Raw genomic sequence first — 24,356 nt, 5'->3', positions numbered from 1 at the left:
TAGTATCTTCATGTAGGAAAAGGCTGACTCACATAAATAAGTGGAGCCCTTCCTGCCTCAGGTGCTCTTATATCCCTGAGGGCCCTATTGCCTTCCAGTGGCTGCAGCTGTGCAGCACTCTCTGCTGGATGCCCAGGCCTTACCCTTAAAGGGGCCACTGCTGACACCACATCTACCTCCTCACCAAATCTTCCTCGATTCCAATACAAGTGGGGGGGGAGCAGATCTCTATACAGACCAGTGCAAAAACAGGGGAAAGGTGTGGGGAAGATCTCTATATAGACATCACAGCAAGACCAGTGCAAAACCCCTTGCACACAGAACCAACAGATGGAAGTTGGGGGGGGGCAGATCTCCATACATACCCGTGCAAAAACAGGGGAAAGGTAAGTCAGCCCCAGTAGAGTCAACGGGGCTCACTCCCAGGGATGCGTGGACGGGAGAGAAGCCTGCCAGAGGCTCCTCTCCAGGTCTACTCATGAGTCAGTCCCAATAGAGTCAACGGGGCTCACTCCCAGGGATGCGTGGACAGGAGCTCACTCCCAGGGAGCGTCACTCCCAGGATGGGGCCCACTCCCAGGGATGCGTGGACGGGAGAGAAGCCTGTGATCGACTCATTTTGCCTCGCGATCGACCAGTGGATCGCGATCGACGTACTGAGCACCCCTGGTCCAGCAGGTCAACACAGACTGGCAGGGTCTCTCCAGGGTTGCAGACCTACTAGGAAATGCCTCCAGGGATTGAACCTGGGATCTTCTGCAAGCAAAACAGGTGCACTCTCCGCTGAAATGCTCCTCCTCCCCTGGTCATTTGCAGCCAGATCTGGTCATGAGCAACAAAGGGGTTCCCTGGGAAGGACAGTCCTCCTTGTTAAAATGCCCCTTATTAAGCAAAAGTAAGGAGGAGGGAAGACTTCTTCAACACAGAGGGTGTGTACAGACAACCATCTCAACCATGGTTCATGCCAGCATTTTCCAAAGTGTGCTCCAAGGAACCCCTGGGGCTCCCTGAGACCTCCTCAAGGGCTCCACGAGCAAGTCATAAGTGGCCACTATCTGCCCTCCACCCAGTTTGCTTGTCTGGCCCTCCTTCCTCCCCTATTTGTGGCTCTCCATAATTCCCCTCCTGTTTTGGTTCTTCACCAGTATTTGGTGTTGGGCTTGGAGCTGCATCACTCCACGTCAGTCTGGGGCTCCACGACACTCTTTTTAGGAGTGTAAAGGGCTCTCAAGGCCAAAAAGATTTACACTGTCATTACCAAGCCGGAGAGGCCTGAAGGCTTGAGTCCTCCCCCCGCCCCTGACTCAAGATGAAAAGTTTTGACGTCCAAACTTGAAATATCACTGTCGGGGTCCCCCTCCTCCCCCCCCCGAGTCCCCAGCTTACCCAGGGTTGCCCTCTCAGGAACAACCCTGGCAACTCCAGGTGAGAGGAGGTGGAAGGGAAACAGAGAGAGAAAGGGGAGGAGTTGTGGTAAGCCCAGGGGAGGGCAGGCCCTGAGACAGGCCCTTTTCATACCATCCCTGTGAGGGAAGGGGAGGGGCCAAAGGGGAGGGGTCTGCCCTACATAAACCTGGAGGCCAGGGATGACAAGGCAGTTGGGAGTTAGGAGATCAGGCAGGACAATCTGCTGACAGCAGCCCCTACTCCTGACTAATGAATGCTGCCAACCCAAAGAAGGGGAACCGGGTGACGCAATCCCTCCTTCTTGTGGTGAACAAGTCTGAGGTCTTTCCCCCTCGGAAAGGCCTGGTGGGCCCTCCCCTCCCCCACAAGGAGGCCTCACAATCACATCTTCTGCCCTAAAGTGGGAAACTTTCATTCTTTTTAACTGTGGTTTGTTTACAAATCAGGATCTGAAATCACAGCTCAAGCAAACCATGGTTAAAACTTACCATACTCCGATGCCGATACATGTAACTCTGGCACACAAATGGAAAAACTTTCTAGCCCCTTCTCCATCCACTGAAGGAAAAAGGAGAGTGTGTGCTCCAGCCCATGGCTCTCCTAGGCTTATTCGTGATAACCTAAACCATGGTTCAGATGAATGACTGAACTTGCCAAGAAAATAAAGATACTTGTTCCCAACAACTTGGTAATTTGGCATCCTTGCCTAGAGAACGCTCCCCCCACCCTTGTAGGCAGCTCAGCTGTGTTATATTCTGACTAAAGTGCTACTCAGAGTTGGATTTCTGAATGCCCAGATTCCAGAGGAGCCCATTCTGCAGGGCACCTGCCCCTTGTGCCCATGAATTTTTCTGTACCTGAATCCTCAATGCAGAATATTGGGAGAGTCACATACCTGGATGCAAAAGTGGTTTTTCTCATCAGAGTGCACTTATATGTTTACTAGCAGATACTGTACACAGTAGAATATATACTGTGGTGCACTACAGTTGTTGGCAACCTTCAGTCTCGGAAGACTACGGTATCGCGCTCTGGATGGTGGTTCTGGCACAGCGTCTAGTGTGGCTGAAAAGGCCAATCTGGGAGTGACAACCCCTTTCACACTGGTAGCAAGTGTAGTGTGTCCCTGGTCTGTCTCCCTGGCTATGGGCCTTCCTTCTTTGCCTCTTTGGCTCAGTCTGTTGGCCAAGTGTCTCTTCAAACTGGGAAAGGCCATGCGGCACATCCTGCCTCCAAGCGGGCCACTCAGAGGCCAGGGTTTCCCACTTGTTGAGGTCCACTCCTAAGGCCTTCAGATCCCTCTTGCAGATGTCCTTGTATCCCAGCTGTGGTCTACCTGTAGGGCGCTTTCCTTGCACGAGTTCTCCATAGAGGAGATCCTTTGGGATCCGGCCATCATCCATTCTCACAACATGACCAAGCCAACGCAGGCGTCTCTGTTTCAGCAGTGCGTACATGCTAGGGATTCCAGCTTGTTCCAGGACTGTGTTGTTTGGAACTTTGTCCTGCCAGGTGATGCCGAGGATGCGTTGGAGGTAGCGCATGTGGAATGCGTTCAGTTTCCTCGCCTGTTGTGAGCGAAGAGTCCATGACTCGCTGCAGTACAGAAGTGTACTCAGGACGCAAGCTCTGTAGACCTGGATCTTGGTATGTTCCGTCAGCTTCTTGTTGGACCAGACTCTCTTTGTGTCTGCACTACACTACACTACATTTGCACTACAGTACAAAAACAATATTTTAATAACTGTTCAAAGAGAAACAAAGGAAACAGTGGCACTTTCCACCATGAAGGTTGCAGCCCCGCCTGATCCAACCACCAGCCCTTTCTGGTCTTGAGAACAGAGTTCATCAACTGCAGCTTTTTCCACAGCAAGAAAATGTGTCTCCAACTTCAATCAACCTCCCTTGCTGTGTTAGCAGAGATACTGCGCAAGGACCAACAAACACACTGCACTGGCCTGTGCTTTCAAGAGGTGCAGTTGCAAGTGTAGATTATGGAAGGAAACCCTCCGGTTCTTGGCAAATTCCCAGGGGTCCCCCTGTTCCTGCTGGGGACCTGCTGACACCAAAAGGGTAACCAAGCTCTGGAAAGAGGTGAAATGCAGGACTAGAGCTGCAATCCTAAACCCACTTACTTCAGAGCAAATCCAATGGCACTCAGTAGGGCTTATGTCTGAGTAGACATGCACAGGATGGCATTGTCAGGACAGTATTCTTCCAGCGCATGACTCCCGCTTCATCCAAAGTGCAGATAGGTTCAGAACATTTTTTCCTACCAAGTGCACGCTTTTGTTACCTCCTACTAGAGATGATGATGATATTTCTATGTACTGCTTTTGGACAGAAATATTCACACAGTGGTTGAAACTCCGCCGTGGAATGCAGCAGACACAGTGTTGGCATCGCTGCAGCACCGAGCAAGGAGTTCGGACTGGGCTGTTGGGCTGAAATCTGATACAGACTTACCTAAGATACACACTTACCACACTTACTTACCTTCAGCCTAGAAAAGAGATGCCTGAGGGCGGACATAATTGAGACATACAAAATTATGCAGGGGATGGACAGAGTGGATAGGGAGATGCTCTTTACACTCTCACATAACACCAGAACCAGGGGGCAGCCACTCAAATTGAGCGTTGGGCGGGTTAGGACAGACAAAAGAAAATATTTCTTTACTCAGCGTATGGTTGGTCTTTAGAACTCCCTGCCGCAGGATGTGGTGACGGCATCTGGCCTGGATGCCTTTAAAAGGGGATTGGACAAGTTTCTGGAGGAAAAACCCATTATGGGCTACAAGACATGATGTGTATGTGCAACCTCCTGATTTTAGAAATGGGTTATGTCAGAATGCCAGATGCACGGGAGGGCACCAGGATGAGGTCTCTTGTTGTGTTGTGTGCTCCCTGGGGCATTTGGTGGGCCACTGTGAGATACAGGAAGCTGGACTAGATGGGCCTGTGGCCTGATCCAGTGGGGCTTATGATAGTAAGTACAAGCCCCTGATTTTAGAAGTAGGCTACCTTGGAATGCCAGATGTAGCGGAGGGCACCAGGATGCAGGTCTCTTGTTATCTGGTGGGCTCCCTGGGGCATTTGGTGGGCCACTGTGAGATACAGGAAGCTGGACTAGATGGGCCTATGGACCGATCCAGTGGGGCTTATGATAGTAAGTACAAGCCCCTGATTTTAGAAGTAGGCTACCTTGGAATGCCAGGTGGAAGGGAGGGCACCGGGATGCAGGTCTCTTGTTATCTGGTGTGCTCCCTGGGGCATTTGGTGGGCCGTAGTGAGATACAGGAAGCTGGACTAGATGGGCCTATGGACCGATCCAGTGGGGCTTATGATAGTAAGTACAAGCCCTTGATTTTAGAAGTAGGCTACCTTGGAATGCCAGGTGGAAGGGAGGGCACCGGGATGCAGGTCTCTTGTTATCTGGTGTGCTCCCTGGGGCATTTGGTGGGCCGTAGTGAGATACAGGAAGCTGGACTAGATGGGCCTGTGGCCTGATCCAGTGGGGTTGTTATTTTCTTAAGGGTTCGTCCTATTGGACTCAGTGAGATTTACTTCTGAGTAGAATGATTTCACACTGTTAGTTTACCCTTTTCCTTCTTCCATGGAAGTGAATCTTTGCCATTCACTTTCAGGGTGAAATGGAAATTGGTACTGGAGACCCTGCACAGTGAGGGGGAAAGCTGTCCTGGACCCCTGAGGCCGAGGGACTAAGATCCTGCAGGAGCCTGCTTTCTTCAGGACTCTTGGCAACACTGAAGCCCTCTTTCCACTCACACCTCACAATATGATGGTTCCATTAAAGCAGTGGTTCTCACACAGTTAGCACTGGGACTCACTTTTTAGAACTGAGAATCTGTCAGGACTTCATGTTACTTCATTTCTGGAAGTGACACCATTCAGCAGGAAACGTTTTAACAATCTTGGGCTGCAATCCTTCCTACACTTACCCAGGAGTAAGTCCCATTAACTGTCTTTGTTCAAAGACTATACAGAGTAGTCTGTTAAAAGTACAGGTCTGTAACATTTCCCCAAATGCAGCCACATTCCATGGCAGCATCAAGTCTAATAGATTAAAAATAAAATATTGAAATGAATGGGGACCCATCTGAAATTGGCTTGCGACCCACCTAGTAGGTCTTGACCCACAGTTTGAGAAACACTGCATTAAAGGATGTGAGTGCCAAACCCTCCTTTGGAACAATGACAGCCAAGTGACGTTTCCAATCTTCCTTGCATTGAAAAAATATTTTGCACCAAACATGCTCTGGCCATCCAGTCAATGACAGTTTGGCAGGAGAGATTCAGGATCTGAAAAGCAGACTAGTCAAGGCTACAGCACAACATCCTGACCTGGGCTTGTGTATCATATGAGCATCTCCTTCCTTCACAAGTGTACAAATAATCACACTGAAAGATTTGACTTCCTCTCACTTCAAAGGATCACAAATATATAATCTTTGGCATTATCTCTACAGACAGTAAGGAACATCCCTAAATAAAGCATCTGTTCAGCTTGCACATCAGCAGCATTCTTCAGCTTGACACAGGAATTAAACTGAAATAGGCTATTTAGTTGGAACGATTAGTCAATATGCCCATATTAATTTCTAATGGATTCTAAGAGGAAGCAAAATACAAACAGAAAATGACAGAACCTTGGAAGAAATCCACATTCAGATTTCTGTAAGCCTGACAAATTCCTATGATATGAAACTTGGAACAAAAGTTCTGTAAGAAAACATTCAGGGCACTTAACCACTTAACCACTAGAAAACAGAAGGCCAATGAGGGAATCTCAAAATAGAGTACAATGTCACCCAACAAAGACAAAGGGTAGTAAAAGATCTATAGATCTGGCACAGTTTAGGTGTTCCCCTCAAAACATAAAATAAACTGTATTTTAGTAGACGAATTAACAAAATAGGACACTTCTGTTCACCTACATAAGGCTAGAAACAAAAGACCTGGATAGTGTTTCTGTGTTTAACTGGAATGAAGGGGATTTTTGAAAGACTAGATTTCACCACTGCTTACTTAAATAGGAATGCCAGAAAAAGAAAAGAGGAAAAATCAAAGAGAAATTAATTACATAAAAGGAAAGAGCATCTACAAAACAACAGATGGAAAGAGATCAGAAACACATGTAGGAAACTGAGCTGCTCTAATAAGCTCAAAACATAAGAAATTAGGACAGAAAGAAAAAGCTGCAGCCAGGAGAAATTGGAGTCTTGCTTTTGCTAGAAATGGGCCCGGCCACGGAAGAGGCTCCGCCACGCCACGCCCAGGTTTCTTGCAGGCCAAGAAGAGTTTGACTGAGAGTGTTGTTTTAGCTAACAGGCGGTAGCAGGCTGTGAAACCTAAACAAGGCAAGACATCGAGACTGCCCACATTTAGGGATGTGTGCCCCTCCCTGCAAGGACGTGAGCTGAGTGCTCCACATGCTCATCAAAGGGGACTTCAGTGTCATGTCCCGGGACTTTCTCGTTCCTTGTATTCTTCAACTCAAACTAGTCTTAACATGGCTTACACCTTAAATATGAGCCAAGTGACACAGAGAGAAGAAGCCCTTGATGTAACTCTTGCTGGAACGCAAGCACTTCAGACTGCAGAGGACAGAAGGCATGTTTCAGTTCTCCCTCCCTCTCTCTCTCTCTCTCCCCCACAGACACAGACGTATATCAGGTGAATGAGGTGCTGCTGGGAAGGACTCCTCTGAAATTCGGGAGAGCTACAGCCAGTGACGTCACTAGGATTCGCATCACCCTGTGCGGGAGGCCTGTGCATCACCCCATGCAGTGGGCGGGGCAACGCCCCAGGTGGTGGGCATGGTGATGTGCCATCACCCCACCCCCACTGGTTTTTGGGCTGTACCTTTTGTTAGAACACAGATATTTCAATGTGGTTTGTTTCATTGAATTCTGCATGAAATTACGCATTGATTGATATATAACATGATGGTATCATTCCTCCAAACTCTGATTTTGAAAACTGGTAGAGTCTCACACACACGCACACAACCTGTGTCAAGTTACTAACACCTTATTGCAGCAGTTCTCAAACTTTTAGCAAAAAGTGATTGGAAGTGATGTCATGGCAAGAAGTGAAATCATCAAGCAAATTAAAATAAATAATTATAAATAATTAAATTAAAATAAAACAATTAAATAAGGGAGAGCCAGTCCTGTTCCACCAAGTGAATCCACTCAGAAGTAAGTCCTATTGTGGTCATCCCAAATTATGCAGGGGATAGACAGAGTGGATAGGGAGATGCTCTTTACACTCTCACATAACACCAGAACCAGGGGACATCCATTAAAATTGAGTGTTGGGAGAGTTAGAACAGACAAGAAAAAATATTTCTTTACTCAGCGCATGGTTGGTCTGTTGAACTCCTTGCCACAGGATGTGGTGACGGCATCTGGCCTGGACGCCTTTAAAAGGGGATTGGACAAGTTTCCGGAGGAAAAATCCATTACGGAGTACAAGCCATGATGTGTATGCGCAACCTTCTGATTTTAGAAATGGACTATGTCAGAATGCCAGATGCAAGGGAGGGCACCAGGATGAGGTCTCTTGCTATCTGGTGTGCTCCCTGGGGCATTTGGTGGGCCGCTGTGAGATACAGGAAGCTGGACTAGATGGGCCTATGGCCTGATCCAGTGGGGCTGTTCTTATGTTCTTAAACTACAATTCCCAGGAGGCCTTGCAGGTCTCTTGTTATCTGGTGTGCTCCCTGGGGCATTTGGTGGGCCGCTGTGAGATGCAGGAAGCTGGACTAGATGGGCCTATGGCCTGACCCAGTGGGGCTGTTCTTATGTTCTTAAACTACAATTCCCAGGAGGCCTTGCAGGTGTTCTTGTTATCAGGTGTGCTCCCTGGGGCATTTGGTGGGCCGCTGTGAGATGCAGGAAGCTAGACTAGATGGGCCTATGGCCTGACCCAGTGGGGCTGTTCTTATGTTCTTATGTTATGTTCAATGGGGCTTACTATCTGGAAAGTGTGGGTAGGATTGCAGCCTGTGAGCCCAATCCTATGCATGTCTACTCAGAAGTAAGTCCCATAGTGGTCAATGGAGCTTTCCCTGTAGCCTCCCTACAGTAACCCCACCAAAAAAGAATCAGTGAGATTTCCAGCCCTCCCCAGTGCCCAGTTTAAAGTTCTCCCATTTCTGGCATGTCAAAATAAAGACCCTCCTGGCTTCGCAAGTGCAAAATAGAAAACTTTCCCTCTACCAGTTCAAGCCTCTTTTTGTGTCCTTTTTAGCGGGGGGGGGGGGGAGGCTGCCTTCTGGAACATATGTAGCACTCCAGCTCCATCAGATTGGGACCATTCTGGTGTCCTCACATTTCCCTTTGCCTGACCTGACCACCAGCCAAGGCAAGTCTGCCTACACATGAGTAAACGCTACCATGAGGCTGCTTCACTTTCCATAGGGCTCAATAGACTCGCAGCTGGGAAGGAGGGACCTCCTTCTCCCTTTTGTGTTTTTGGGGGTTGCATTCATTGAATCAAGAACATTTTGATGTCCTTGGAGTCCTATCAGCCTGCCCTTTCCGATGGACTAAGGCAAGTTTGTCTACTCGCAAGTAAACACGGCCACGTGGCTTCATTTCAGGCTCAATAGACGCAACTGGGAGGGAGGAAGAGACCTCCTTCTCGGGTGTTTTTTTGGGGCTGCATTCATTGTATTGGGACCATTCAGGTGTCGTTGGATCCGTCTCAGCCTGCCCTTTCCGACAGACTATGGCAAGTATGCCTACTCACGAGGAAACATGTGATATAGCTCACTTTCACTTTCCATAGGGCTCAATGCATTCAGGTGTCGTTGGATCCGTCTCAGCCTGCCCTTTCCGACCGACTATGGCAAGTATGCCTACTCGCGAGGAAACATGTGATATAGCTCACCTTCACTTTCCATAGGGCTCAATGCATTCAGGTGTCGTTGGATCCGTCTCAGCCTGCCCTTTCCGACCGACTATGGCAAGTACGCCTACTCGCGAGGAAACATGTGATATAGCTCACCTTCACTTTCCATAGGGCTCAATGCATTCAGGTGTCGTTGGATCCGTCTCAGCCTGCCCTTTCCGACCGACTATGGCAAGTACGCCTACTCGCGAGGAAACATGTGATATAGCTCACCTTCACTTTCCATAGGGCTCAATGCATTTTTTCTTAAGCTAATGGGTTCTGAGCTATCTGTGACAGATCAGGAGTGAGATCTTGGGGTGGTGGTGGACAAGTTCTCCCCTGGGGGCTGGGGATAAGAATAGGCTCTCAGTTTGGCTGTACTTGTCGTAAGAGGCGACTAAACAGCCACCGGGTAGATGGGGCTCGTCAGCCTGGGAAGGCAGCTCATCTGAGAGAAGGAAAACTCTGATCCCAAACCTCCACTGCCTTGTGGCTACATCCAGTTAAGGAAAAGGCTTCAGGAGTCAACCTCGAGGCAAAATCAGGAGCCGGAGTCCCTGAGGCAGTTCATGGCTGAACACAGTCACGCTCTGGCAACTCCTGCGACGCCGCTGGAACCAACCATATTGGCTTCTGCCTTTCCATTGGACCATTTCAGCGACGTGGAGAGGGGGGATTTGCTGCATGGGTAACAGCCTATCCTCCATACCTGCTTTACCCAGGCTTCGTGTACTGGAGAGGACACTGTTCCAGAGCCACCATTCAGAGCACGATAACCATATTCTTCCGAGACTAAAGGATGCCAACATGGTGAACAAGTTGATGAAAGACCCAATGTGCAGTAAAGAATGCAGTAAAGAAGGCCAATTCTATGCTTGGGATCATTAGAAAAGGTGCTGAGAACAAAACGGCTAATATTATAATGCCGTTGTACAAATCGATGGTCAGGCCACACCTGGAGTATTGTGTCCAGTTCTGGTCGCCGCATCTCAAAAAAGACATAGTGGAAATGGAAAAGGTGCAAAAGAGAGCGACTAAGATGATTACGGGGCTGGGGCACCTTCCTTATGAGGAAAGGCTACGGCGTTTGGGCCTCTTCAGCCTAGAAAAGATGCGCCTGAGGGGGGACTTGATTGAGACATACAAAAGTATGCAGGGGATGGACAGAGTGGATAGGGAGATGCTCTTTACACTCTCACAAAACACCAGAACCAGGAGAAATGCACTAAAATTGAGTGTTGGGCGGGTTAGGACAGACAAAAGAAAATATTTCTTTACTCAGCAACAGCACTGGCTACAGCTACTCAGTGTTGGCCATGCTGAACTATTCCTGATTCCGTATGAAGCAGCTTCATATGGCTAATTTGGAGTTCCTCCTCTTGGCATGTTATTATTAGTTGTGCAGAAAGCATCGCCCCAAGGGGGACGACCACAGCATACAAAAGCCATGTGGATATCCCCAACCACATGTACAACTGCCATACCAGCTCTCACCAGAAATGTGAGGTGAGAAATATGAGCCTTCAGCTGAGGTGAAGCTGGCAAGAAAACACAAACGCCTCAGGTGCCCGTCTCCTGGATTTCCAGTACACTGATCCAGTCTGACGCTGCAAACCTGTCCAAAAGGAATATGACCAAGGAAATGCTGCTTGCTGATAAACAATGGGCAGCCCAATCCTGAGCTGCCCGCAGCGCCCAGGCTTGGCGGCTCTGAGGAGGGCTGCCACCGAATCCTGCGCCCCCCGCGCTACCGCGGAAGGCGCCTCGGGAGAAGGGGACATTTGTCCCCTTGCCCAGAATAAGGTAAGCAGCCCCGCAATGGCTACCGCAATGCCTACCAAGTAGCCCTGCAATGGCTACCAAAAGGTTGGTGCTAAAGTAAAGGCGCTCGTATAGGGCGTGCAGCCCTGGAGGAGCGCCCTGGATCCTGCAGAGCACAGCTCTACAGATCCGCCTCTCTCCCTCCCCAACACACCTCCTGTCCACCCCCGCTGGTCTCCCCCCTCCATGGAACGCCTTCCCCACATCCCTGTGCACGCCCCCACCTCCCGTTCTGTAGCCCGGTGGTCCAGGAGACCGCCGAGCCACAGAACCTGGGCCACCGCCCAGCGCTAGCCCAGCACCGGCTGGCACTGAGCAAGCACTGGCAGAAGCCCTGCGGTGAGCCCCGCAAATATGCCTTATGGCACATTTACAACTGTGATCCATGGCATGGAGCTGTGCTGCAGACCACAGGATTGGGCTCTAAGGGCGCCATCCTATCCAATTTTCCAGTGCTGGTGCAATTGTTCCAGTGGGGTGTGAGCTGCATCCTGTGGTGGAGGGGCAGTCACTGGGGCCTTCTCAAGATATGGGAACATGTGTTCCCTTACCAAGGGGCTGCCTTGTGCCTATACCAGAGTAGGAAAGTTGGATAGAATTGGGCCCTAAGTGCATACGGAAAACATGTTTCCTTCATGTCCTTCCAGAACGGCAAGTCAGACCCCAACAAAGGCAGGGCTGAAAGATATGCAGGCACACCCTCCACCAGTGAAAGCAGATTTTCCTCAAATATGTGTCAATGGACCTCGTCTCCCCCCAATATCCATTTAAAAAATCATGAGTGTCATAGTGCTTTGAGACATGCTGCCAAAACATAGCAAACTTGGAATGGGAAAGGAACTCTATCAAATACATTGGAAAAGCGTTCCCTGTTCAATACTTCCAACAAAACGGACAGGATCTCTTTGCAATTTAAGTTTGGACTGTCTAAGTGTGTCTTCCTTGGTCCTACACAGCTCTGAGGACAAAACTGCTTTTGTTTCTCATTAAAAGGAAGCGCAAGCAACTAAGGGCAAACACACACATCACAGCTGACAGTTTGGTATCCAAGAATACTTGCTCAGGCAACACAAAGATTTCTTTTTCAGGAAACTTTATAGCAGCAAAACTCCACGGCACAAATATTTGAAGGCACAAACACAAAAGAAAGGAAGAAAAAAATCACATGTAAGATCCATGCAAATATTTACAGCTTGATTTTATTTATTTTTCCTGGTCCATTCATTTTAGTCCATCTGTCAGCGTTTCCAAATGCTGCTGCTTGGGTTGGGGATGTGCAGTTTCCTGATCCAGAGGGAGTGCAGGGAGTTTTGCAGGGAGCCTCACTGCAGTGTGCAAGGGGCGTATGCCTCCATTTTGCTCCCCCCGCCCAGAGTGGCTCCAAAGGGGAGGGGAAGGGGCCCCTTGCACGCTGCAGTGAGGCTCCCTGTAAAAAGTAATGCTTTGCACCTCCTCTAGCTGCACCACTGCTTCTGATGCCGCCAAAGCAGGTATTCTAAGCATGCTCTGTTGGACCTGAACCAAAGTCTGTCGAAGTTTTAAAAAGTAGGAGGGCACAGACCAGTCAAATTTCAGGTCAGTCAGCTCTGATTATTTGGGGGGAGAGTTTTGTTTTTTTGCTGCCATACTAGAAGGTCAGCCTCTCCTTACTGAATACTGGATGCAGGTCATTCTTCTTTGTACGAGAATCTTGGGACAACGTTGCGGTTCCTCCACTCCCCTCCACCACAAAGCCTTTTTCTTCTTTAGGTGCTGTGTGACTGTGAAGCACCTGGATGCTACTTCTACGTGGCAAATCAGTAGTAGGCCACTTCTTCTGCATCGTCCATATAAAGAGGTGCTTTCATTATCCAGGGAGCAGATCCAGACTGGGGAAGACACCCTGTTCTGGATGGGGTGGCGCTCCCCTTGAAGGACCAGGGTCCTGGCCTGTGACCGCACCTGGACCTAGCCCTGACCCTGGAGAGCCAGGCGTTGGAAGGGGCTTGGAATACCTCCGCCTGGCTTTGCACCCACTGTGCTCATTTTTACAGCAAGGTGAGCCGGCTGTGGCACTTCACGTCCTGGTCACGCGGGGTTTGGATTCTGGTAACAAGCACTATGTGGGGCTGTCCCTGAAAACCTCCCAGAAGGTTCGGATTGCAGGCGCCTGGGTCCTCTTGAGGGCCCTTTGCAGCACTCCCACGCTTTGCTATACGTTGGCTAGCTATATGTTTCCAGGCCCAATTCAAGGTGCTGGTCACTGCCTTTCAAGCCCTACACAGCACTTGCACCACTGCTGCCTTCTCCATGTGTCTGCCTACAAACTTGATTCTCCATCAGACGCCTTGCTCCAGGGATTGTCTCTCTGGAGAAACAAGGGGCAGAGTCCTGGCAGTGGAGCTCAGACTATGAACTCCCTCCTTTGAACTCAGCCACGAGGCACTTTTAAATGTCTGTTGAAAACCCACTTATTTCAGTTGCACTTTGCACTTATCACAGCACTTTTTCTGATCTGTGGTTTGCTTTTTAATATTCATACATACAAACATTCACATTTTTAATAGGATGTTTTAAATTGCTTGAGACATTTGTTTCATCGTTTCTGTAAACTGGTCCGGTGGCTGCTGATGGGACAGAGGAATGGGGTATACATTTTAAAAATAAATTTAAATAAACAAATAGATTTCTTTTGTGCAATTTTGCGTATTTGTTTTTTTTTGGGGGACTTTTGTGCAATTTTAGTTGCTTTGATAACCTACAAAAGCTTCACAAGATGCTTCTTCCCTTTTTCAGCTTGGAACTTCCAGCTTCAGCTGAATTGTGCCCTGGTTTGTTTATCTGAATACAGACTCCATCTGACGCCAACAGGACAACATGGTTTGTGGTCTCCTGTGAAATGTGTAGATGTTAAATACAGTAAAATATAGAACTATAGTAATGTGGCATGACATTTCTCCTTCCCATCCAATGTCACCAGATAATTTTATGTCCTGGGTTTTGGTCATGGGCAGGAAAAATAATTCTGGGGTTCAGGAGCAGCCACCAAGACTGCAGCTGGAAAAGTCCTTGCTGTCTATACCTGAGAAACAGAGGGTGCTCTGATGAGGAGGCTTCTGACGCGACTGTAGAGAAGGTGAGGAAGAGGTTTCTCAATTCAACAGTAGCTACAATCCTAGACCTCTGCTGCTGCCCCTCCTCTTGCAATGTGGCCATGGCAGCAGCAATGGGTGGGCAGGCGGGCACCACTCATGGGCTTGCAGGCACCAAGGTTAGGATCTCTGCCCTGGTGGGCCCTGGAAGGGACTTGTGCAAATGAAGACACTTCTCTGAACTTGGGGTCACCTTTCTTATGGAGAGTTCTGCTAAGCCCTTCCATAGGTGGAAGAGGTGTGTTCTGGCACTTTGGGGTCCACACGGATGCCTTGCATCTTAGTTTGAGATGGGGTAGCAATATCAGATCCTGGAAAGAAAGCTCGCAGGATAACTCAAAGGCAAATCTCTGACTATTGCATACATTAGGATATTGCTCTGTACTAGTTGGAAGATCTATTATTCCTCTGCCCAATGTTAAGTGCAGAAATCCTGAAACATGAACCACAGGTGTGAGCACTCAGAGGGCATATAGCTGTCCTCCCCAGGCCTGCCTAAGACACACTTGAACAGATGCCACATTTATTATCCAGAAACACAATCTGAGACATCTAACTGGACCATGTCAACAGAAAAAACAAACCTGTGTCCTGACAGATTATTATGGCTACCAAACAGAATTTTGGCTACAGATTATTATGGCTACCAAACAGAGATTTTTAGACCGGCGTGTTTTGAAATGGACTGAGGAGCTAGAACTTGCCCAGTCTCAAAAGCATGCTTGGAAGTTACTGAACATGCCCCAAAGGCGGCCAGCATGAAACCAAACTACCCCACTGGTGTGTGCCAACAACAGTTGAAAGGGTTTTCATTTCACCAACATCTGAAAACAGGACTGGCTGCGTCAGGCCCCGTTCACCATCCATATTATTTTGTTTCCAAGCCAGCGCAACAATTGTCATTTCAAGTAGAAACATTACTTCGGATAATAAACATGGTAGGGGAGAAACGATAACCATGAGCTTTTCTCCCCCCCCCCCAAGGGATTCTGGGCTATTCCATGAAGTGCACGTTTTCATAAAGAAGCATTTCACTCCTCCAGATGACCTCCGCACAGAAATGCATCATGCTATTCAAATTCTGCCTGTCAAATGCTCTGAGAAATAGTAAGTAAATACAAATGCCATTAAAGGGAGAAGTTATCTGACTTGGACAAGTTCGAGCGTTTTAAGTTCTGACAGCTTCCAATTTGGACGTCTTCCAGTGTCAATAAAACTTGTTCAAGCAGAACCTTACCTGGTTTTCACCACATCCAGGGGGTGCATCAGGCAAATTTCTACAAGACCTGTAAGATGATAGAGAAAGGAGGCCTGGTAAATACATTTGATCTCCACAATTCCTGAAGTATAAAACGTTCCAGTGAGAAGCATGCTTTGCACTGAAGAACCACAAGACAGAAACACTTGTCAGCCTTTTCAAGGTTTTGTGACAAAGCGAACCTTTGTAAAGAGCTACTGCTGTGTTGTGGCTTCAGACCTTGAGATCTAAGCCAGGAAATTGCCAATCCAAGGGCCCAATCCTACCCAACTTTCCTGTAACCAATGCAGCCATGCCATCAGGGCATGTGCTGCAACCTGCAGTGGGAGGGGGAGGCTACCACAGAGGCCTCCTGAGGTAAGGGAACATTTCTTTCCTCATGTCAGGGCTGCATTGCGTCTACATCAGGGCTGGAAAGTTGGTTAGGATTGGGCCCTGAGTGTCACCCAAATGCATTAAATTGGCTGCATATTCAAATGTGCATCACCAGCCCCAAGTAGTCAGATGCGAGAAATAGTGGATGCGGTGAAAATCTTGCCACACTGCTGAAGAGTCTTGCCAGCGTCCACCCTCAGAATGGGTGAACTAGGGAGCAATGATACCACCAGTACATCATTACAAGAAGGGGCCATATTTCAGTTGCTTCTGCAATGGGACACATCCCTGTTTCTCGAGTCAGGGCAACGTAAGGACTTTGTGTGCTCTTGGTGATTTCATCACGCAGCCGAATCAGATGGGCTGCCTGGCTCTTTGAAATCATCACAAGATCATGACATTATCCCCAATTATGCAATAATGAAGCGTTAAAAATGCTATCAAAGCAGTAGCCTGACAACCCACGAAAGAGATTTTCAAGGGGCTCCTTTGAACCTCCCAAAGTTGACTTTTCTTGCCAAAATTAATGAAAATTCAGCTCAGTGCCCATTTTAATTTCTGAGCCCATGACATAAATTTTTAATGCAGGAATTTTTCCAACAAATGAATAAGATGAATTCCATTTCCACTGGCAAGAAATATATTTTGGTAATTTCAAGATGCTGCTAGCTTTCCATATTTCCTAAAGGACAGGGATATGCTCGAGTCTCCATGGTGGCCATGGGGACTCTTCCAGTTTATGGAACTCCGTCTGACTTGAGTGCCAGTCTCTTCGGCAAACCAGTCAGGAGCAGCTCCCCAGAACAAACAGAGCTACTGGTGGGTGGGGGGGGGGGTTTGCTGGAGTTCTCATTTAACTATCCCCTTTCTTTTTTTAAAAAAAAAAAATTATTAATTTTTTTAATTAACACACACAGAGATCACATAATACAAAACAATACAAATAATACAGACATATAACATATATTTAGGAGTGCTAAATACCATATACCAGTGGTTCTCACACATTTAGCACCAGGACTCACATTTTTAGAATGACAATCTGTCAGGACCCACCGTAAGTGACGTCATGACCGCAAGTGACATCAACAAGCAGGAAAATCCTAGGCTGCAATCCTACCCACACTTACCTAGGAGTCAGTACCATTAACTATCATTGTTAAAAGAATAAACATAGTAGCTTGTTAAAAGTACAGGTCTGTAACATTTCTCCAAATGCAGTCACATAACATGGTAGCATCAAGTCTAATATATTAAAAATAAAATTTTGAAATGAATTGAAATTGGCTCACGACCCACCTAGTGGGTCCTGACCCACAGTTTGAGAAACACTGCCATATACCATTACTAATTAATCATACTATACCTCCTAATCTACTTACTCATCTATTTCTACCTCTTATTGATTTATCCATTTATTTATACCATATAAGATAAGTTCTTCCTAATGCCCTATTCTATATTTTCTAAATATTCACTTTCTATCAAGTGTAAACCAATTGCTCATTTATATTAAAACAAAGATAATCTAGTTACCAAGAAATGACAAAATCAACAATATCTTATAATCAATTCTTTACTGTTCTCCATTCTAATTACTTTTTTAAAAAATAGTGACCACATACAGAACAATTCTTCTATCTGCTCCTGACTTTTATAAAATTGAGTGTTGGGCGGGTTAGGACAGACAAAAGAAAATATTTATTTACTCAGCGTGTGGTCGGTCTGTGGAACTCCTTGCCACAGGATGTGGTGCTGTCGTCTAGCCTAGACGCCTTTAAAAGGGGATTGGACAAGTTTCTGGAGGAAAAATCCATTATGGGGTACAAGCCATGATGTGTATGCGCAACCTCCTGATTTTAGGAATGGGTTAAGTCAGAATGCCAGATGTAGGGGAGGGCACCAGGATGAGGTCTCTTGTTATCTGGTGTGCTCCCTGGGGCATTTGGTGGGCCGCTGTGAGATACAGGAAGCTGGACTAGATGGGCCTATGGCCTGATCCAGTGGGGCTGTTCTTATGTTCTTATGTTCTTATAATCATTTATGCATTTCTTATATCATATATAATAAATTCTTCCAAATTCCCTATAATATATTTTCTAAATATTCACTTTCTATCAATCCTCAACTAGTGCAATTACTCATTAATATTCAATAAAAATAATCTGATTTCCAAACTGTGATGGAACCAATAATCTCTTATAATATGTTCTTTACCATTCTCCAATCTAGTTACATTTTTTCCTTTTTTTTCTTTAACATAATAGCCACATATAAAACAATTCTTCCACACATATACATTTCCAGCTTTTTTTTTTTTTTTGCTTTTTTTTTTTACAGCAAGCCAGACTCTGTGAATGGTCTTGCAGGTATGCCGTTGGATTTGGGAGGAAGGTCATTTATTAGTAGGGCTATTGGGGGATGCAAGTCCCCATTGACATCACAGTGCACCTTGCCAATTGTCCAAAAGCTGACATGTGCCTTGACAATCTTAGCAAATTGCCAGTGTGCCATGAGATGCAAGAGGATAAAAATTGCTGGTCTCTACTGATTGACAGCAGCTCTTCAGGGTTCAGAACATAAGAACAGCCCCACTGGATCAGGCCACAGGCCCACCTGGTCCAGCTTCCTGCATCTCTCAGCGGCCCACCAAATGCCCAAGGAAGCACACCAGATAACAAGGGACTTCATCCTGGTGCCCTCCCTTGCATCTGGCATTCTGACATAGCCCATTTCTAGAATCAGAAGGTTGCACATACACATCATGGCTTGTAACCCGTAATGGATTTTTCCTCTAGAAACTTGTCCAATCCCCTTTTAAAGGCGTCCAGGCCAGGCGCCATCACCACATCCTGTGGCAAGGAGTTCCACAGACCAACCACACGCTGAGTAAAGAAATATTTTCTTTTGTCTGTCCTAACTCTCCCAACACTCAATTTTAGCGGATGTCCCCTGGTTCTGGTGTTATGTGAGAGTGTAAAGAGCATCTCCCTATCCACTCTGTCCATCGCCTGCATAATTTTGTATGTCTCAATCATGTCCCCCCCTCAGGCGCCTCTTTCCTAGGCTGAAGAGGCCCAAACGCGTAGCCTTTCCTCATAAGGAAGGTGCCCTAGCCCTGTAATCATCTTAGTCGCTCTCTTTTGCACCTTTTCCATTTCCACTATGTCCTTTTTGAGATGTGGCGACCAGAACTGAACACAATACTCCAGGCGTGGCCTTACCATAGATTTGTACAACGGCATTGTATTATCTGTTTTCCCCAACTCTACCCACAGACTGCAGGTACTGACCCTGAGACTTTAACACCTGCAAAGCCAGCACTGGATCATCTCCTTGCAACGTCCTTCAAATGCTAAATCATAGTTTGGTTTTATGCCTGTATCATTCCTGTATCTTTTATCTTACACCCACTGGAAAAATTAAAATTGGATTTGCATTGTCATCCAATATTCTAACTGTCAAGGGACAGAAAGCATTTTAATGTTTATAAAAAGTTTAAGAAGCAAGTCACTTGGTTCAGCTTGAACATGCTTTTCAGGAACTTCAGGCTGGATAGATGTGATTGATGCACCTTAACAATTACTTGAACATCAGAATTCTATATGTTGCTTCACCGTTTAGATAGGCCTGAAGGGTGGAGATGTACGATGTACACCTTTTATTGCACACACCCCCTTTAGTGTTTAAAACATTATTCACTCTCCTCAGAGTGCTTTATTCATTTTCCTGGAATAAGATAGTCACAGAGGAAACAAAACACAATGGAAATTTGCTCATAGAAAGAAACACACGTCAGGCCCTGTATAGCATACGGCTGGAACTGTACATATTTGCTTTGGCGTTCAAACAGGTACTGTCAGAATATGCAAAATAATAAATACTGCAGAATGTACCTTGCTTTTCCTTGCAAAAATACATCTGACTGCAAAACTGTTAAATGTGAATTGAGCTAATAATTACTCAGTCTTATGAAAAACAAACTTTCTTTTTTACAATTGGCCTTCAAAACCAGTCAGTACCTTTGCTGCCAAAATGTTTTTGGACCAGACAAATGCTTAGAACACCATGAAACCTCATATGGTCTATGAAGAAAATGATTTTTGGCACAAGACTACGTGTGTCTGTGGAGGCAGAGGCAGGTATGCCCTCCCACTGGAGCAGGTATGTCGGCGGCAAGGACAGTTTAAGAGGTCTCCACGAGTAACACCCAACTCAGGATGCAGCACAAGCCCCATTGGAACCGCGATGCCAGTGCTGGAAAGCACTGACATAAGGGGTTAGGACTGCACCCTCAGTGAATTATCTGAACCTGAAGCAGAAAAGGTGCAGGTGTTGAGTCCCACGCAATAGATACACATCAGGAAGGAGTCATAACCAAAACTGGACTTACATTAGAAACCAGTCTCAAAACTTCTGGCATCAAAATTTACATAGTTCTTACAGAGTTTGGCTCCCCTGAACACAAAATAGGAATTTGGTTATGATGCAGTTATATTTTACGCATCCATGTGCCAAGTGTAAAGAAGCATCTGCACTGAAATTCGCCCTGCCCATATAGCACCTTGAGAGAGTGACCTGCCACCAAAGGAGGTCTGGGATGTGGAAGAATCTCATGTGAAGAGTGCGCCTTGACACACATGGGCAGAGTGCCTCGATGAAGCATATGGCTGATTCCAGGAAGCAATGAACAGTCTCCATCCCTTCCCTCTCTTCATTCTCTTTCTTGAATCAGTATCTCTAGATAGGGGTGTCAAACTCATTTCATAGGGAGGCCACATAGCATTCACGATGGCTGCTGAGGGTAGGAAGTGATGTCATTAGGCAAGAAGTGATGTCATTAAATAGGTCATAACCAAAAATAAACACTTTTTTCACTTAGGAACTCATTAGCTGCAAATAACAAAAGAGAAAATATATGAATCTTGATCATATTTCAAGATATGGGAGAGCCCAATTTTCATGTGGGCTGTCCTTTCAGCAGTAACACCTCAGCACTACTCAGCAGTTGAAAGCCTGAGGGCCAGATTAAAAGCTTCCGCGGGCCGCATCCAGCCCCCGGGCCTTATGTTTGACACCCCTGCTCTAGATTGTAAGTTCCTGTACACTCTGTTGAAGCTGCCATTAACACAGATGGAGCTATAAAAAAATAACTAAATGAAGTGCTTCTCCACATTTCCGCCATGAGGTACTTCTAGGGCAGTGGTTCTCGAACTTTTCCAGCTTGTGCCTCCCCTGATCCTTGTGGCCATTGGCCACAGCTCCCTATTACAAGACCTCACCTCAGTTACCCCTAAAATAGGGGTGAAGGTGTAATAATTATACACTAGAAACAAGGCTGCCAGCACTCTGAGGCTGCAATCCTAACCACACTTACCTGAGAGTAAGCCCCATTGAACAAAATAGGACTTACTTCTGAGTAGACTTGGTTAGGCTTGTGCCCTGAGTTTGTTAGTAGCACACCTGGAGGGTTTTGGAAAGGGAGGGGGGAAGTGATGAATCTGCTGGGGGAGGGGAAGACTTTGTTTTGTGTGTATCTGCTAATTGCAAACTGATGCAAACTGAGACCCAGAGACTGTTTGGCTGGAATCCTAACCCCACTTTCCTGGGAGTAAGTCCCATTGAACACAATAGAACTTACTTCTGAGTAGACCTAGCTAGGATTGTGCCTTTTGTCTTACAATAGCAACCAACAGAGTACCCCCCCCCCCCAAAAGGAGGCAGGAGGAAAAAGGGGAATGGCTAAAAAGGAATGGGGTTTTTTATTTTTAATCAATTTTTGGAGACAAAGCCATCAAGAGTAGCTTTTTTCCTTTTTTGAAGGGGGAGGACAAAGAGAATGGTGAAGATTCTGGGTTAAGCTGACACAGACCCCAAGGCTATGTAGATCTACTCAGAAGTAAGTCCCATTTGAGTCAATGGGGCTTATTCCCAGGAAAGTGTGGAAAAGATTGCAGCCACATACAGCAAGATTACAACTCACCCCAAAGTAGATGGGGCTGCTCACACACATACACCCAGCATGCAGATGCCACCCCTGTTCCCCCAGGCAAGACGGAGGGATGCAGGCTGGGGCATTTGGACACCCCCCACCCAGTAGGAGCAGGCTGGCTCCTTCCTTCCCAAGCAGAGGAAAGCGCTGCTCCCCTCCCAGTTTGAAGCCTGCCAGGAGCACTCCTGTGCTGAAGAGATGCAGCACCTCCACACTCTTCTCTCCTCCAGCCTTGAGCAATCCCAGGATGCCCAGGGCGAGGGACACACTGGGAAATGTAGTCTTTGGGGCAAGGTTGCACATGGAGAGAGCTCCATGATGAGATGCAGCACCTCTGCCTGCCTGCCCAGCCAGCCTTCTCTCCCACGTCGCCCACCATGTTTCACACTGCCCCACCCACCTAACCTCACGTTGCCCCAGCCTCGGGGCAGCCTCGGGGCACCTCGTTCTCAGCCTCGGAAAAGCAGCAAGTCAGGAGGCAGCACATGCAGCTGAGCTGAGCAGCAGAGCAGCTGCCGGCCAACTCTCTCCCGGAGATGCCTGGCGACACCCCTGGAGGCTAGCCATGCCTCACTGGGGAGGCGGGACGCACAGATTGAATACCTCAGTTCTAGGGACAAAGAGAAAAGGAGGCTGTTTTCCTGCTGGAATACTGAAGAGGCAGATCCATGCCTGAGAAGGACCCAGTGCAGCAACTTGCCGGGGGGCTGTCCTGAAGCATTCCTTTCTATGACTCGTTCAAAATAATGAAGAACTTTGAAGACTGTTAAGAGGCAAACAGGGAAAGAGGCTATGCTGAGAGCAAATGACAAGCTACCTGCTACTTCATGTAGCAAATGCCCAGCATTCTCTAAATGGAAGAGCAGCTTCTGGATGTTGTAATTGGAAGGAAGGGAGAGGAAGAGGGCTTCATCTTTCCCCCACCTGTCATTTTAGCTTCCCCCCCCCTTGTTGGGGTCCAGATATACATTAAACAGCCAGGAATAATAGCATTCATAGAAGAGAAACTGGGGCCAAATCCTAACAAGGCGCTGCACTGTCGGAAATAATGTTCAGTAACATACCCATGAAAATGCCCTAGTGCTGGTATGCTGGTGCAGGGGCAGGCGGTGGGTGGGATGGAGTGGAGGGTGAGGAACAGGATGGGGACTGCTGTGTGCTGTGGGTGGGAAGTGGGTGATTATCAGCGACAATCAAAATCCTATCCCCCTTCCCAGCCTTGACCCACCTCTTTGGAAATAGGTCCAAGTAGACCTACTGGGGAAGAGGAGGCTTACAATGAAGAGGCCTCCAGGACTGCCTCCCGACGGGATAAAGTGCGTGGTGTGATCCATTGGTGCGGTTGCGTTGGGGGGGGGGGCTTAGTTAGCACTGGGCTATGATTTGGATCGGCTGTGAGAAGACAGAGTGGAGGCAGCCAGAAAGTGATGTAAGCTTTTTGGGTTATACTCCAATGACAGTTCGGTAACTGGCTTAGCAGGCGCCTAGATCCAAATTAGCTGAGAGTTCTACTGGTGCAAATAAGCTTTTTTGATACATCAACCTGTGGCAACTCCTCCCCGCCTCAAACAGCCACCCTCCCCCCAAATTTGGAGACACTCTAGATTGTGCCTGGGGTGTTGTGTGAAGGGCTGCAGCCACAGGGGACCTCAGACCTTCTTCCAGGTATGAGCCTGTTAGTGCCTTCCACTCATACCAGAGAAGGGGTGGGTGGAATCAAGACCTCAACACACTGGGATCACCCTCCCCTGCAAGGAGCTGCTGCTCAGGTCTGTCTCCACCCTGCAAATTTTTGCAGTCCAACTTATTCAGAAGAGAAGAACGGCTTCTTTGGTAGCTCTTCACTCTGGGAGCAGAAATACGACTCATAAAGATTATGAATTATGAATGAACAGCACAAACAGAGGAGCCCTTATTTTTCAATGCTTGGTTCTGATTTACCAGAAATCAGTGAAAATCAGAAGTCACAACTACTTATTACTAAAAAAGACACAACTAAGAACATAAGAACAGCCCACACTGGATCAGGCCATCGGCCCATCTAGTACAGCTTCCTGTATCTCACAGCCGCCCACCAAACGCCCCAGGGAGCACACCAGATAACAAGAGAGCTGCAAGGCATTCTGGGAATTGTAGTTAAGAACATAAGAACAGCCCCACTGGATCAGGCCATCGGCCCATCTAGTCCAGCTTCCTGTATCTCACAGCGGCCCACCAAATGCCCCAGGGAGCACACCAGATAACAAGAGACCTCATCCTGGTGCCCTCCCTTGCATCTGACATAACCCATTTCTAAAATCAGGAGGTTGCGCATACACATCATGGCTTGTAACCCATAATGGATTTTTCCTCCAGAAACATGTCCAATCTCCTTTTAAAGGCATCCAGGCCAGACGCCAGCACCACATCCTGTGGCAAGGAGTACCATAGACCAACCACACGCTGAGTAA

General features: G+C 47.3%; 1 protein-coding gene across 2 annotated transcripts in view; it reads right to left on the bottom strand.

The window, feature by feature from the left end:
• The window catches only part of SLC25A21 (solute carrier family 25 member 21), a 334,345-nt gene that overhangs the window by 135,868 nt on the left and 174,121 nt on the right, over nt 1-24,356 (bottom strand). For both annotated transcript variants that reach the window (XM_066636680.1, XM_066636691.1), the window contains exon 2: nt 15,519-15,567. In XM_066636680.1, the coding sequence (XP_066492777.1) occupies nt 15,519-15,567 (49 nt within the window). The remainder of the gene's footprint in view (nt 1-15,518; nt 15,568-24,356) is intronic.

Source organism: Tiliqua scincoides, chromosome 1, assembly GCF_035046505.1.
Source record: "Tiliqua scincoides isolate rTilSci1 chromosome 1, rTilSci1.hap2, whole genome shotgun sequence".
In the NCBI taxonomy this organism is placed as follows: Eukaryota; Metazoa; Chordata; class Lepidosauria; order Squamata; family Scincidae; genus Tiliqua; species Tiliqua scincoides.
Note: the sequence above shows the minus strand (reverse complement) of the source record. Positions and strands in the feature narration are given on the sequence as shown.